This window comes from Parambassis ranga, chromosome 4 (assembly GCF_900634625.1).
Source record: "Parambassis ranga chromosome 4, fParRan2.1, whole genome shotgun sequence".
NCBI classification, from domain to species: domain Eukaryota; kingdom Metazoa; phylum Chordata; class Actinopteri; family Ambassidae; genus Parambassis; species Parambassis ranga.
Genome location: NC_041025.1, coordinates 1,119,522 through 1,135,815, shown reverse-complemented (window position 1 = coordinate 1,135,815; position 16,294 = coordinate 1,119,522). Strand labels below are relative to the sequence as shown.

Below are 16,294 nucleotides of genomic sequence, written 5' to 3'. Positions count from 1 at the left end.
TCTGAAGATGATGCACACAACAATCAGTCAGAAATAGGAGACGTCCTATTGTTTTGATGATTACTAAATTGAATCCTTTGATCCATCTAGGAAGCTTGTAAATGTACATCACAACATTGTATGTCTTTTGTATAAAGGGCAAGATGTTTTGAAACTAGTAATGATCTCCTGAGACTTTTGGATTATTTTTGTGGGTATTTCTCTGCTGTGACTCTGAAGTGATTTGTTTTACCAAAACAGTCTCTGACTTTCACCTTTAAAACCCTCATGTTTAGCGCTAACATTACTGTAGGACTTACTGAGGACCAGGGTTGATCACAAACCACAGGAAAGAAACCAAACATAGGATGTATTTTGTATAGCTGTTGAAATGATGACAAGGTTCCTAAAATGGTTGCCATAACAGTTCGTTTTGTCTATAATTGTTCTGTGTGTATTCACCACTCTGTTATTATTGACATTGTCATAATGGTAACAGTTCCACACAGTGAAGTGATTGTGTGTCAGAAGTGTGGCATTTTCTCTGTGCCAGTTTAGGATCAGATGCCACTGAATGATTGATCTCAGATTAGACTGTAGGTTGAGGCTAATGGACACTTTACGCTAAGTGACTGATACACTTGCTTGGCATGCAGTGACAGATGCCATCCTCTAAGGCTGTCAAATTACTGACGCATGTTGGCAAACACAGAGCTATTAATGAAATGCCAGAACATTTAAACTGCAAAACATAAATCAGATTATAATGACAAACTAATAAAGAGTTTTGTGTTTTACTTTTTTAATGCTAACAACAAAACCAAAGAACGCATATTTAAGGCATAATTAAGGGCATTTTTATGGCATGTCTATTTTCTTTATACCTTTATTCTTTTAAAAATGAGTGAAACTCTAAATTCACAGTATAAAAATAATGTTACATTGTTTTGAATTGAGTTCTTGTTTTTTGTCTTTTGAAGATAATTTGTAGCTATTAACCTTCACCATATACCTGTCAGAAGAAGCTGTTCATCTTGATTAAGAGACGAGAAGGAGCAGCAGGCTGGAATCATCTGACAGAAGTGCTCAAGTAGTTGGTAAAACCTGATGTTTCCGGGTATCCATTTGGAGAGAATTACAGAACTTTGGGCCAGTGTTTGAGAAGTTTAGGTAATGCTAAATTGACTGAAAAGAGTTGTGATTTTCTACTACATCAGGCGTTCAAATCTCATTGTGTCACTGTAATTGTGACTATGGTTTCAGCAGCAGAAATGTTACTCTATCACTCTTTGATAGAGCCACGTTAACAGACCGGCATTTATCAGTCTCCTGTGCATATTTTATCCTGGCTCATTGGCAGGATTAATTGCCAGCAAGTCCCCAGTGGTCCAGGAATGCAATTACCTACTGACCCAAATCATACTCTTGGCTGGAAGTCACTGCTCTGGCAATATTACACCTGGGACCTGAGCCTTCACATAACCTCACAGTCTCCCCCAATGTGTGATAAACAGGTGTGTATGCAAATTAGAGTTTTTTTTACCCATGAGGCCTTGTTGTTGTTGTTGTTGTTATGCATTAGTTATGTTAAGGGATTAAGCAAATAGACTTTTTGATTTTAACACTTGATTTAGAGCTTATTGATCATGTTGATTTGCTATCCTCTTTTCAAGAATGAGGCCAGAAAAGTTGAAAATAAGGTTGTCTATTACTTAAACTGTTTTGTTTAAGGCCCTGTCAGCTGAAAAGTATGTTAAAGGAGTCTTCCTTTTCCTGGCTCTGAGTTGAAATGTCTAGTAAGCTCTCACGATTGAAAGATACCACAATGTTTACAGCCTGAGAAGGTAGGCCAAACCAGGGGCAAGAAAATGCGAGTCCATCTGTCTGATGGCTCTCTTAAAGCTTTGTGAAAATTAGGCCATACAGCAGGACAATGTTCCAAAGCACAGCAGAAAAATCTACAACAGAATGCCCAAAAAGTCAAAGAATCAAGGTTTTGGAATGGTCCATTTAAAGTCCAGACCTCAACACAATTGAAATACTGTGGTGGGACTTTAAGAGGTCTGTGCATACTTGAATGTTCAAAATCCTCAATGAACTGAAGCAATGTTGAAGAAGAATGGACCAAAATTCCTCCACCATGATGTGAGAGACTGATAAAGTCATACTGGAACCATTAACTGCAAAAGCAATTTTCCCCCTTTTTGGGTAATTTTTTGCTAAATAAGTAATGGCACAGTGAAAAAGTTATATGTTGTTCAAGGTTTTATTTCCCTTGCTCTAAGAGCGCTACAGTCAGATGATTTTATATCAGGTCTAAAACTGTTCACCTGTACTTTGACACAGTGATGTTACTTTGCAGATGTAGTGCACTCTGTGGAGCTACTTCTAGTGTAGTTTTTGCCATAATCACAACTTTTTCTAAACTTTCAACATAGAGTAGTTGCCATGCACAGATTTTGTAGAAGAGGTTAGGTTCTCATCAGGTAATACAGTCACATTTTTCTGAGACTACATCAACAGAGTCATCTCTCTAACATATAAATCAGTTGCCTATACTGATTAACCTATACTGGATTCCGAGCACTATATAGAAACAAGTAAAATTGCAAGGCTTATCTAAATAGAAACCATTTATTCATTGTGCTGATAAGAGCTCTAATTCTGAAAGGTTTAGACTTTAAAACATTTCCAATGCTATTACAACTGTATAGAAAGAGGTGGAGGGGACACATGTTGTTGTCATGTCAGATTAAAGGTTCTGATTGGATTCATTGATTCTTTTCATAGGTTAAAGGTTCTGGTCTGGGTCTTGGTGAGTTGCCTCAGAATCCTCTTCCTGAATGGATTATTCAGTTTGTTGTGTGTATTGGGATCATAGTGCAGTCATTCTTGGTGTCAACACTATACATGGCTGGCTTGTTATTTGAGCTGCAGGCTTTTTTTGGGGTTGCAGCCTGGTGGCTTTAACAGAGTTTGAGAGGAACCTTACGTGTCAGGTTTGAGGTCAATTGTTTTAATATCAGACAGATCCACTATTCCCTAATCTCTTAAGTCCTTACAACTGGTCCAACTTTCATACACAGCTCTAAATTTGTTTTGCCACCTTTCAGGGATTGCACTTGTTGGCTTAGAGCTGTGATCTGTATATTTGGCAGTTTTTCTACTAATGATTAGAGCTTTAAGAGATGAGCATTAGAGATTGTTCTCACATAATAAATCTGTATTTCCATGAAACAGTATTAGGTTTTCTTAAACATCATTATAAGTATTTATTTTCAAGTTTACTTTTTTTGTTTGTTGTTAGGAGAAAAGGAAACAAAAAAAGAAACAAAATAACTAATGATTGTCTAACCAGAAAATCTACAAGCAAACAACAAAATGTGACAAGAAACTGGCTAGGCAGGTAGAGGAGTCAGGTGAAATTTGTGGAAACTGTAATTTTTAAATAGTAATGCGTTTAAAGCATTAACACAATTTACTCCAGGAAAAGTCTTCTAGAGTGGTGTGTTCAAAATGTGAATCATTAGAATTTCAACAGGAATGATTAAAGCTGCAAGCAGCGATGACGGGCCCTCGCACTCCCCTATCGTCCCACGGCCTCTCTCCCCCCGGTACCGGCACGAGCTGTGGTCTGCCGGCGCCCTGTAGGGGGTGGAGTTCTTTTTCGAAAGGCATGTTTGCTGGAGTGAGGAGATACGTCTGTGTACCAGTTTTCACGGCTGTAGCTGTTATGCTGAATATTTTCAATTTCTAGGGGGCGCTGCAGAGCCATTTTACGTCACTTTTTAAGTCACTGTCGCGCCAACAGTTTCAGATCAGTGTTAATTTTGGCAGCAAATTTTAATTTAGTTTTTATTTTAGTCTTGTGAATAAAATGTCATTTGATTTTAGTCACATTTTAGTCATTAACATTTTTTAACTTTTAGTCTTTTTTTAGTCGACTAAATCTGCTGTGGATTTAGTTGACTAGAATTCTATGATATATTTGTCATAAAAGAATTAAGGTTTGATTGTGCAATAAAAACAGGCACAGCTTTAACTTTTGTTATTTGAAACGAACACCTCTTTATTAAATTGACGAAAGTGTCAATACATTCCGTCTTCGTTTTTGGCACCGTGCGTTAGTTTATATATAGTTATCGTCTCATTTTTATCAGCAAAAAAAGGTTGTTAACGAAAACTATGATAAAAATAATTCATCAACAAAATTAACACTGTTTCAGATTGGCATTTTTCACGAACCTGGCCTGTGTGCCAATTTTGGGGAGTTTTCGAGCATGTTCAGGAGGTCAAATTGGTGTCGAATGACGCAGAAGAAAAATGACAAATAATAGGCACTTGCATTTCAATAGGGCTCTCGCACGTTTCGTGCTCGGGCCCTAATTACCGGTAGTGTCTTTCCACTGATTTGGAGGCAGTTAATGTTTGTGTCAAAGGGCAGCGGGCCATAGATTGTCTGTATACAGTAGGCATATAGTAATAAGTGCCTATAATAAGATGTTTCCAAAGTATCAAATGGCTTTTTGACACACATGCTTTTGGTTTTCCTAATGCCTTTGCTCTTCTAATTAACCAGTCCTTCAACATTGTAATTATACACTAGCTAACAATTAGGTTAATGTTGTTCCTAATCTCTAATTATACAGAAAACAATTCATCTACACAAAGTCAAACAGGAAGTGGAGTTGTAGGTTTTTGTTGTCTCTTCTCTTCAGAGACCAATTATAAGTTGGGTTATTTATAAGAAGTCTTTGGTGTATTTCAGTGTGGGTCTGGGATAAAAATGACAAGAGAAGGATTCTTGTGAAACTGTGAATTTACACCAACAAGAGTTGTAATCAAAAATTTGAAACCTGAACTTAGAAAGCCACTCAGCGGAGTTGCGTTTTATTTCCTCTAAGTGAGAGCAGGCTGTGTTCTCAGTCCAGGTGAAGCTCTCATCAATGGTTAGCAGGTCAGATGGTTTCCTGTCGGAGGTATTTTCTGCACTCGAGTCTGCCCTCAGGCAGATTCCTGTAAGCCCACTGGTACTTAACTGCACCTAGTTCCGAAAGGGGTAACGTACACTAATTTAATCTGACCATGCCTTTCACTTTGCTGCAGTGCTGTAAAGAAGTAGTTATAAATACACCATAAAGCCCAGGGAAAAGGCCAAGGTGTTTACAGGGATATGTATTTTTCATTGGTTTGGCCTACCTTCTCGGGCTGTAAACATTAGGGCCCAATCAAGCTGTCCGTTGTAGCAGCACTTACAACGTATGTGTCCACAGAGGAAATGGAGCAAGCATCAGATCTGGCAGACCTGTATGACAGGAATGTTTGGGGCAGATGTTAAACCAAAAAGACATCAAGAGTATTCAAACACATCACATACAATCTATAAAAAGAGAGAGAACGCATGAGGACAAAGGTTAGAAGATGGGTGTGACACTGTACAGTACAGTATGCTTGTTTTCAGTCTCCTTCTATCCTGTCCATCATAACCCGATGAATAAAGGCCTTTTCAGGACAGAAATTACATTTCTTTGACAGATTGTGGGTCTTTAGAATTTTGTTAATGGTCTAATGTACTTGGATGATCAGTTGTGTTTGATAGAAAATGACTCTTATCTGAACATTTAATGGCTCCAGTAATTTGAGTATTTAACTCATTGTCTTTTCTCCCCTTGTTCTACAAGATTGAAAATACTTTCACCTAGGTTATCATAATGGATTTGGCTCTGAATGAAATTGCCTCATTTTATTTAACTATCAAAAAATAAGCATGAACGTTTCTGAGGGTTTCAAGTGTGACAGTGAGGTAATGGTTGTCAGTTACGGTAGTAAATCATTTTTACCTTGGCAATGGCAACTGCCTTTTTAATTTTTAGGCATGGTTGAATCAACGTATAGCTGTGTGTAAAGGTTGGAATACATGCTGAATATAGCTGTACAATTGTACAGAAAAATTAACAACTATTGGCTCAATACAGCAACAAATAATTTACTAAATATATGGCAACATTAAAATTCTAAGGTTTATGGATAAAGTAATTCAACAGAGTAATCTGGCTTAGGTGTGACTAAATGAAAGTCCTGCAAATCACCAGCACATTGTTTCTGATATTTATGTGTGTGATACAATCTGTGATAATTACACTGACAAATGCTGTTGAAATGGAAGGACGACCAGTTTCATTTAATCTGGCAAGCAACAGCCAAACACAAACTCATGAGTAAATCTGACCCGTGTTTTCCACATCTTATGGCCAAATCACAGCTCAGCTTTCTCAGCACAGAACGTACTGATCCCCCGTTTATTTATTTATTTATTTATTTATTTTTTTGGATTTGTAACTCGAAGAGTTATGACACAGATTTTAGTTCCCTAACCTCTCTGGAAAACAATCACTGCAGTTGGTCAGATGTTTGCTTTACTGCTACATCGGTAAATGATTTTTACAAAAACTGGATGTGGTAATAAGAAAGTGTTTGTGTTGCAGAAGTAAAATTAAAAAGCAGTGTACAAAAGTGTGTGTGTGTCTAGAGTTGCAGAAAAGTAATATTAGCCCTCACAACATCTACCCTGCGTAAATAAAGGTATAAATAAAGTATCCAAACCACACAGCGGTGGTGTACAACTTCACTCGATGGCATGACAAGCAAACAGGAAGTGAGGCATATTTCCTAAACACTTAATAAGGTCCCCAGTTAGTTGTTACTTTCTCAGTCAAATTTGCATGGGCAGAGAGCACAGTTGTTAGGATGGATATAAACAGTAGACGGTGATGGTGGTATTTAGGGGAGAAAGCTGTGATGTTGTTGGAGAGTGGAAACTTTACTGCTTTGTTTTACTGCTTACACCCTCGGTAGAAAATAGGTCAGAGCAGTAAGTTCTGAAAGCATGGCTGAGTTTTTTTAAATATCAATTTGTGAACAATTCATTCCATTGACTTTGCATTGATTATAGAAGACTATCTATCAGTTAGGTTAATATCTAAGCCTAAAGTGAACTGCTGAATGCTTAAGAGAAATGTAAGAAAATGCAGTTTGTTTGGACAGATTTACAGATTTGGGTGAACTCACCCTTGACTTACAGCTTTTATATACATTTGAGACACTGGGTGTTAATCGAATTTCTCTTGTAGATATGCAACAGATGATCAATTTACATAAACACATAAATATCCTGTTCAGAAAAAATGATTTAATAAAATGTTGATTCCATTCATTAGGTTATTCATGTTAAATGCTCCGATGCATTTGATATCTGTGGTAACATAAATTGGTGTTTACACTGTGTTCCATGCTCAGCCATAAAACTCCTAATTAAAAGTGGGAAGCAAAATAGTTTTTGAGGTAAAACTCAGTAAGTGAGACCTCAATATGAAAAGAATCAAAGAATCGAATCAGACTGTATGAAAAGACACAAAAATAGATGCTGTTGTTCATCAAATCTTTTCCCTGGAGGAGTGTGTCCCCTGCAACCGGGCTTCTGGTTACTTTCCCCCTGTACCTGGCTAGGCAATGTTCTTGTAGAAAATGGTGCATCTGAAAATAGGAAGCATATGCTACAACAAGGAAGGCCACTTCAGTCCTTGTTCCTTAACATTAAGACAGTGTAAAGAAACTCAGTGAAGTTTAGAAAAGACCTAGTTGTCAGTTACATGTCCTCAAAACATTTATTATACTTGCCAAAAAAAGAGCAAGTGTGAAGGAGACATGGATAACAATCCCAAACTGGCGCCCACCAGTAATTATGATGTGAGTACAAAGAGATTTTTGCCGTTCTAAAGGGAGAAGGCGAGTGTAGGTGTATTAATTCCTATTCCTTCCTGCTTCCTCGACTTAGAAGTTCAGATTTAGAAAAATAGCCCCCCCTCCTCAAAAGAGAAGAAAAAACCAGAGCTGTCACATTGACTGACGCCGATCGTATGTAGCATCTGTGTTCCCACTACTGCTCCCTATAGTATATGCCACACTGTGGCAATGTGGGAAACTGACACTGTCAATTTATCAGAACAAAAGCATTCCTCAGCAAGAGAAATACACATCTTTGGGCCCTGGAGACAAAAAAAAATCATTCCACCCCCACCCCTACCTGCATCTAAACAGAATGTAGGACATTCACAACACCAGAAATAGAAATTTCAGTCACAATTATCATTTTTGAATTTATCCCCTGCAGTCAAAAGTTAGTGTTTTACTTGAGGAGTTAGAGCTGCACTTTAATGGTAACTTTCTAAAAGTAAAGCAGTGAGGGTGTATTCAAACAGATGCTGCAGCCCAGCATCAATTGGTCCAGGTACATCACAATAATGATCCATTTTGGAAACTTGTGTGATGTTTTGTTTATTCATCAAATGTGCAATCTGTGTCGTTTCAGAAGTCAGATCCTGCTGTCCCCACCATCCATTAGCACCAACCTTTGGGTAAGTATGTGACCTGATTGTTTCCAACAAATTACAGTAAACTCACTGAACATCATTTCCACATCTTGTCTTTCTAGTGTCCGTTTATTTGCCTTAAATTGTTTCTTCATGTGCAATAAATTAATGAATGTACGTCTTGCCCCACAAACCATTTGACATGTGTTGTAGAGGTACAGTTGTGGCCACACAGAGCAGTTAATGGCAGTGCAGTACATACAGTTAGGGAGGCTTCTTTCTTTTAACCATTTCTTATTAGCATGTAGAGGTAGGCCTGTCATGTATTCAAATGGGAATCTTCTGTATTCTAAAATACAGAAACAGATCGATGTGATCAACTTGCACTGATAATAAAAAAATACAAAATATACACTCACAATCTGCTGTACTTAGCACTGGAAGACTGGAAGAGCACAGTGTACTAATTAAATCCACAGATAATTTGCTAGCTCTTAAAAGCGTTATTTAAAATATTTCTTAAACTAACTTTATTGAAGCCCCTCTGAAGCCAAATAAATTGACACTTTGGTCCAAGCAGTGTTATAACTGCATGAGTCTGACAGTCTCTAATGTGGCAAGAGCTCCATACATCCATGTATTAAACATACTATTTGTAAGATCTTTAGAGCTGCTTTCAATGATACCTTCACATCTGGTGAAAGGTTTATAGCTTGTAGATTACTGCAGTATTGTTTTTTGTACCAAAGGGGATTTCTAAAGAAACCTTGGAACAAGCGTAGGTGTTCTTACTGATGCTATCGACGTTCACATGAGGCCTCTCACCCTGCTTAATCCATACCTGACATCTGTCCAGCTGCGTGTTGGGGTTCGGGGATGGAATGAGTAGTTGGGGATGTAGTCAAGGCAGGGGGCATTTGTTGTCAAGGCGGCTGCCCTAACTATAAAGCACTGCGCAAAACCCAGCATTTGCATCCATACAGTTTGCTCAAGGGCAAGGTTGTCACATTGACATACAGTAATTATTTCCACAAAACATTTCTGATTTGTTTAATTAGCCTTGGACAGTAGAAAACAAATCATGTGTTCTCAATAGATAATGCAAAAAACTATGCTTCCTTGAATAAAATGGAGCTTTCTCCAGTGTAGTATTTAATCCTTATAAACTAGCTGCAGCCCCACTGAGCCACAGTACCACTGCCACTGATTTATGACTTCATGTAGACTTTTAACTTGTTGACGGTTGTGGCTTTGGTAGGATTAGGTGGGCTTGTGTATTTGTTGGAAGTTGGCTAAATTCAAGGCAGGTCATTAGACCTATGGTAACTCATTTGGATATTGTTATGGTTTGAGCTGGTAGCTTGATGCTTTGAAGGTAACTGAGCTCTTATATATTTTTCTCTTTGTTTGTTGAAGCGAGGCATGTGGACTTGTAGTTTCCTTGAAGACAATGCTTTGCTCCTTCAAGCAGCTTCATCAGTTCTGTTTAGTGGGGAAACAGGTTTATATGTGTTAGAGGACTTCAGTGGATAGGTAGGTGTGAAACTGAATAAATAAATAAAATGAATAAAGAAATATACTTGCTGCTCATTAAGCATGCATTTGGTGCGTTCGTTTAAGCCCACAGTGATTCTTTGTCTTTATCTCCTGATTAGCTGTTTCTGTTGCCATCATTTCTGATAAGCTGCTGAGAACTCTGTTAACAGCCACGTCAAACTGCAAGCCCTGATAACACTAATGGTCCTTAGTATAATTGATTGATCTTTTGTCAGTCATGTTGGTGTGTAATGGAGATAGGCAAGCTGTCACTTAAATATATGTGTTAGATCACCTACTGTCACTATACTTATAAAATGGAATATGGAGAAAACACAGTAAGAGAAATTGCACAAATATGAAAGTCAGACATTAAAATGTGTGTAAAGTAAGCTCTGAGGTGTTTGTGCTTAGCAAAGCATGCACTGATTTTTGAATACCAAAATTTGATATATTTTTGAAACAGATGGCAAGGTGCTCATATGGGAATATGAGCTCTTCTTCACTGAATATGAAAATGTTGAACAGGTGGTCCAAGAAGCTTCATTCTCTCCCATAGCTTTCATTAACTTGCTCTTATTCTTCTAGTAACAACACGCCTATTTGCACCCTCTGAGATAAAGGGCAGGGCACAAGTGCTGAAAGGGGCACCATGCACATATTTTATGATCTGATAGGCATCCAAAATCCATGTTAAAGATAGCACATAGTCTTGTAGCTGTCCTAACTTAATTTTTTAGACACTAATGCCGTGTTGTGGTGTTTGGATATGTGTTGAATCTGCCTATTTGCCTCTTGTTTATCACTATCAACCATATATTTTCTGTCTAGGGTCATTATGTCTCATTGTGACTTAGACCTTACTGTTCCACTTCGTAATTGTTTTTCTGAAATGAATGGATTCTTGTTATAAAGCTGTCTGTACAACCAACCAAAAGTAGATTAGCATCTAGAAATTATTTCAGTGTTTAAAATGACAATCATTCCCTGTGAAATATTTGCAATATACCTTGCATATACCATATTCTGGCAGGCACCCCCTGTGTTCCAGATATTAGTCAACCAACATTTAATGCTAGTAATAATATAATTCTCTGACTAACACAATTAAGCACAGAATATAAATCACTAGGTTCCATGTCCTGCTAGCTAACATGATATAAGGTAGCATCACTTTAACTGAGTGGCTGAAATAAAGACTTAGAGACACAAATTGAGAACATATCTGTTAACGTCATTAGTTTGTTGTCAAGACCTTTTTGGAATGCAGAAATATGGTCATTTTATCATCCCAGTAGCTTAAGTAGGAAATACATGAAATTGTTCAGGGTTTATAGACACAATGCCTCTGAAATCTAGTTTCAGTTAAAATTAAAAAAACGTGTGACATAATTGTGTCAAAATGAAGTAAACATACCCTTATGCTATATCATGCATTTATTTCATTGACTCTACGTTGTACAGTCTCTCACTGTAAATTGTGAGGTCCAGCTTGCAGTTTGTTTCCTATAGCAGAAGCCAGAAATAACTCTTTATTGAGCAATCCGTCTATCCTTTAACATTTTGTAATGTTAATGCATTCTTCAAAATAGCCTATGGCAGTGTTTTTTGCCTCTAATGTTATATTATAATATATTGCCATGGAAACTATGGGCTTGCACATGCAGATAGACTGTGTGTCATGATGATCAGTGGTGGCACTTTGCCTTCACCATTTGCATATTAAAAGAGTGATAATTTCAAGGTTTTTACTAATTGCTTTACATTGTTAAAAAATCATGTCAATGTGTTATTTTGCATTTGTAGCAGTCATATGAGCAGAGTGTAAATGAATCTAGTGTTAGTTAATAAAATGCAGCCACTCTCTCTCTGGTGTAGTGATCTTTTAACAAAAGATCTATATATGCACAGTTACTGGGCTTCATATTAAAGAGAGCAATGTGAGCAATTTCATGACAATATTTGCATTATTTCTTTGGGCACAGATTTTGGAATGATATTATCAAGTTCCATATCTCATCCACCAAAACTCACCAGCACAGGCAACAAATTGCAAAGAAGTGGAACTGATTGAGACCACCTTGGATGACTAGGCCACAGCGATGGCGTAAACTTTAGTTGCCATGGACGGTTCTTGGTTTCTCTGACTGTTTGCTTGGATTCCTGGCGCCCACTTTGTCTGTTTGAGCCAGATTCTTGAAGCACACATCAAATCGACGGATGACTAGGGAGGCTGGCTGCCAGCTGAATTTCAAGAACAGTTGAGCTTCACAGTAGAATTTAAAATGCTTAACTCTTTGTTGGGATTGTAGACATGTAGTTAAATGGGTTTTCTTGACTCATTTCAGAGTGTAGGGACTTTTATGTAAAGAGGAAAATCCTTTAGTTTTTGCTGGTCTGCAGCAGGGAAGCTATATTGTGGCCGTCTCTGTAGGAAATGATGCGATCTCATTCAATATCCATGCGTTTCTGTCCAACCTAATACCATCCTACTGTATGCACAGCAATTACAGTACCTCTATGGACACATCTTTTACAAAAACCCTAAATCCTAACTCGGATTCAAACACCTCCTTACATTCGCTCCAGTGTTTTTACAACCTGTTAATCTCCGCAGTACACCGTGTATGCATATGTATTGTGTATGCACAGCTTTCACAACTAAAGCGAAAACATCCACATACAGTCTTTTTCAAACACACTGTATGTTTGTTTGTTTTATTTTGCTTAGTGTCTTAAAGATTTCCTTTGCTGCTGATATCAGTTATATACAGTACAGGTATGATGGGTAACTTTTATTGCATTCTCACAGTTTTAACTATAAGCAGGCAATGTACAGTATGTCAGAGTTTTTTCTCTAGCTGACTAAAGCCTTGGCTTCATGTATGTACTCAAAAAAACAGTGAAGACGATCATCTGTATAAGGATGGACTACATGATATCTTCCCAAAAGAGGAGGCAAATAATCTTGGAAATGTATTGTTGACTGAGCAATAGATAGAAAATGAAGGGCCATCGAGTGAGAGGAGGCTACTTATTAATCTGCATGTGGTTGCTTGGTTTCAGAAGGTGCTGCAGCTGTCATTGTGTGTGTTTTTTTGTCCTTTCAACGTTTTCACTGAGACTGACCCCTGCTACTCATGACAACCATGGTTGTACTACTTAGTAAAAAACCTATTTTTTTCTATATTATATTTGTATATTAGGGATATGACAACCATCGGTTGAAGAAATGGACAAAACTTCTTCTGCAGTAGTCTGACTAACATCAAAACACAGTGCAAGGAGATCAGGTGGTCATCTCATTGTTGACAGTTAAATCGAGGAAAGGACTATACAAGTGAACACTTGTAATGTCTCACACTTCTGAAGCTCTCTCATTGCAAGTCACAATTATATTTTGTTTCTATTTACCCATATAAGTTCATAGCCTTGTCTCCATACAGAGAGGGGAAGAAGAATATCGAAGGATATGATGGCCCAGTCCTTGGCACCAGCATTTTTTTTAGCCAAGCGCCTCTCCGTTAGCCACTATAGCTGCTATCTGTCTGGGTTGTGTGGCAGTGCCCTGCAGCACTTTAGCCATAACTGTTCCCACTTTTGGCAATTCGGTGTTCTTTTTTAGCATGAACATTACTTTAACTTTCATGTAAATATTTTTCACATCACCGACCTCACACAGCTTCCTGTTCTGTGTGCTGCTGTGTCAATGTCATGTAATGTCAAGGCTTGTCTCCAAAATCAGCCCTACTCACTACAGTGCCCAATGTAGTAGTCTTGTCTGAATGTGTAGTGAGAATCATTAAACCCTATGCAGTGCACTCAATGTGTCGATACCAAATGCATCACGAAAAGTAGCTTACAAGAAATGGTCAGTACGTTAGCAACATGTACCATCATGCCTTGCGCTTATCATTTACTTAGCTGGTAGTGATGTGGCTGGTTTTCATTCTGCAAGAGCAATGACCCAATCAACGTCACATAGAAAATGCTTTGAGAAGTGTCCAAAATGAATTCAGTATGTACACCTACACAAAGTAAAAATCAATATTAAATTGACAGCCATAGTTCTTTGTGACCTAAAGTGTGTAGAAAATTAGGACCTCCTTATAGGGACCAGAGCAAAACACAATTGAATTTTTCTTTTGTTTTTTTTTGCCTACATGGTGCCTCTAGTGTTTTGTAATTATAAGCACTGCTTAACAAAGAGCTGTGATTGCTCTGTTGTGGTGTCTATTATCATGGGACCATGTGCCTCATTAACATCACATTTGGGAGATTTGGATGAATGAGACTGAGAGTACAGTCATGTCACAGGAGTAATCTTTCTGACTCGTTTTCCCCTTTCTTTTCTGCCTTCCTTGTTTTTCTGCATTTCTTTATCTTTTATGGTTTCCCAAAAAATACACATCAAACCTGTGATGATGTCAGTGACTGAGGGGTACCTGTATGTACTGTGTAGGTTTACACTAAGAAAAGGTAAAATATATTCTCAACTATTTCCCACATGTCTTAACAATGCAATGGAAATGCAAATAACTGTGTATCAAACTAGCATATGATTGAGCAATTGTCCAGCCTTTGTTTTCAGCCAACATGTTTGCACTTTGCGGATGAAGGACTATTCTTAAGCAATCACTGCAGTTTTCAGTGAAACTGGAGCATGTGATGATACACAGCTGAGCTGGGATCACCTTCTACAACGAAAGTGAGGCACAGAAAACAAGTAAATAAGACATGCTTAAGATGGAAAGATTAGATTAAAACAAGCCCAACGTGATTAGGAGGGCTGACATAGATACCCTGGCAGGATTTTTAGATGGCCCTGTGCACTTGTTTGGATTAGTTTTAAGCAGCTGGAACAAATAAACAGCAGTAGCTTTCAGTCAATTAAAAATAAAACTGCCCAAAAACAACTAGTTTAACTTTTCAATTAATCTTCTTTGGGTGTCACTGAGGGTCACAGTGCTGCAGAGTGAGCAGTAGAGAAGTAAAGGATTAAGTAACTGGGCATAAGGACTAAGGCCCAGAGAATTAAGTCATGCTGCACAGATGCTTCTGGCCAAGCAGGATTTCAGCACTTTGTTTTTCTACAGGAGTTGGACAAACATCTGATTTCTCTTAACAGAAATCCAAATGTGTCCAATGTTTAGATTTACAATGGCCTGCATTTGGTTCTCAACTAAGGTCTTTCAAGAACTTTAAAAAAACAAAAACACAGCTGTGAGCTAATATGTTTGTCAAGAAATCCCAGAGCTCTTCATCCACTGTGGATGAAAATCCCTTAGTGATGTTCTCTGATAGATCTAAATTAAATCACATTGTGTACTAGATAGAAAAAAAAAGATCTTCATTTCAGAATCAAGGAAGTGTCCTTTCTCCACTCACATCTGATGCTATGATCTTACAGTTTAGGCTAACTGCTGACACCATACTGTACTTAGATAGTACTTCATCAGTGGTTCAGTGTGAGATGAAGAAGTGGCTGAATGGTCCAAAAGCTGCTCATTGTTATATACCTGTAGTCCTGTAGTTCAGCACAGAAGAATACAGGCAGTGTGAAGGAAAGTGTGCTCTGGCTGCCAACTCACTGGCCCCCTTTCTGTGCACAACTGAGGCAATACCTACAAGTCAAGACAAAGAGTCAAGAAAAACACACAGGGTTTATTGTCGGTGTCTTTCATCGGGCTGAACCCAAATGATGTGGATACAATTGCAGTGTGAAATCTCTGTCTGCTGCAATTGCTTTAATGGTAGCTCAAGTATTTAAAAAGCTCAGATGATTTTGTCACAAGCTTACATTCATTCATCTGTGCTGTGCTGAAAGGATTCTCCAGCAAAGACATCTGTATTCAGTAAACAAAGTGTTATTGATGAGTTGATTCTATGTGGCCTTGCCAGTGAGGGAGCTAGGGAAGGGATTATGTCCCCAAGCCAAACCCAATACAAGTTTGAATAAGGGGATGGATGTGCAGCACTCATTGTAGCAGCAGAGGATAAGCTGTGTTCAACATAAAATAACAGCTCAATACCTGTGATATGAAAAGGTTTGGAAATCTCAGCCTTGCTTAAGTGGGGAATATGCCCGATTACTGTCTCTGAATGATAAATGAACACATTTGTTGTGAGTTCACTAAAGAAAGCACAAGTGTTGTAATTTAGTGTTTTGAAAGAATTGTGACTTGATGTTTGTGTTGATAGCAACGTACAGAGGGACTGTAATTCAAGGAGCTGTTTTGAAGATGTTTGATGAGGTTTTATCTGAACACTTTCAGTGTGTGAAGGAAAGGTGGAAGTACAGCAGCATATGGCAGTGAGGCTGGGAGGAAATCTGCTAATCCACTGTTCTTGCAGTGTATATATATATATATATATAGGGATTATTTCTTCTGCGACTTTTTTTCTCTCTT

The 16,294-nt window shown here is 38.0% G+C and overlaps 1 protein-coding gene across 5 annotated transcripts in view; it reads left to right on the top strand.

Annotated features, from left to right (window-relative positions):
• lpp (LIM domain containing preferred translocation partner in lipoma) overlaps positions 1-16,294 on the top strand; it is a 125,854-nt gene that overhangs the window by 8,162 nt on the left and 101,398 nt on the right. For all 5 annotated transcript variants that reach the window (XM_028402917.1, XM_028402918.1, XM_028402921.1 and 2 more), the window contains one exon: positions 8,348-8,393. In XM_028402917.1, coding sequence (XP_028258718.1) covers positions 8,348-8,393 — 46 coding nt within the window. The remainder of the gene's footprint in view (positions 1-8,347; positions 8,394-16,294) is intronic.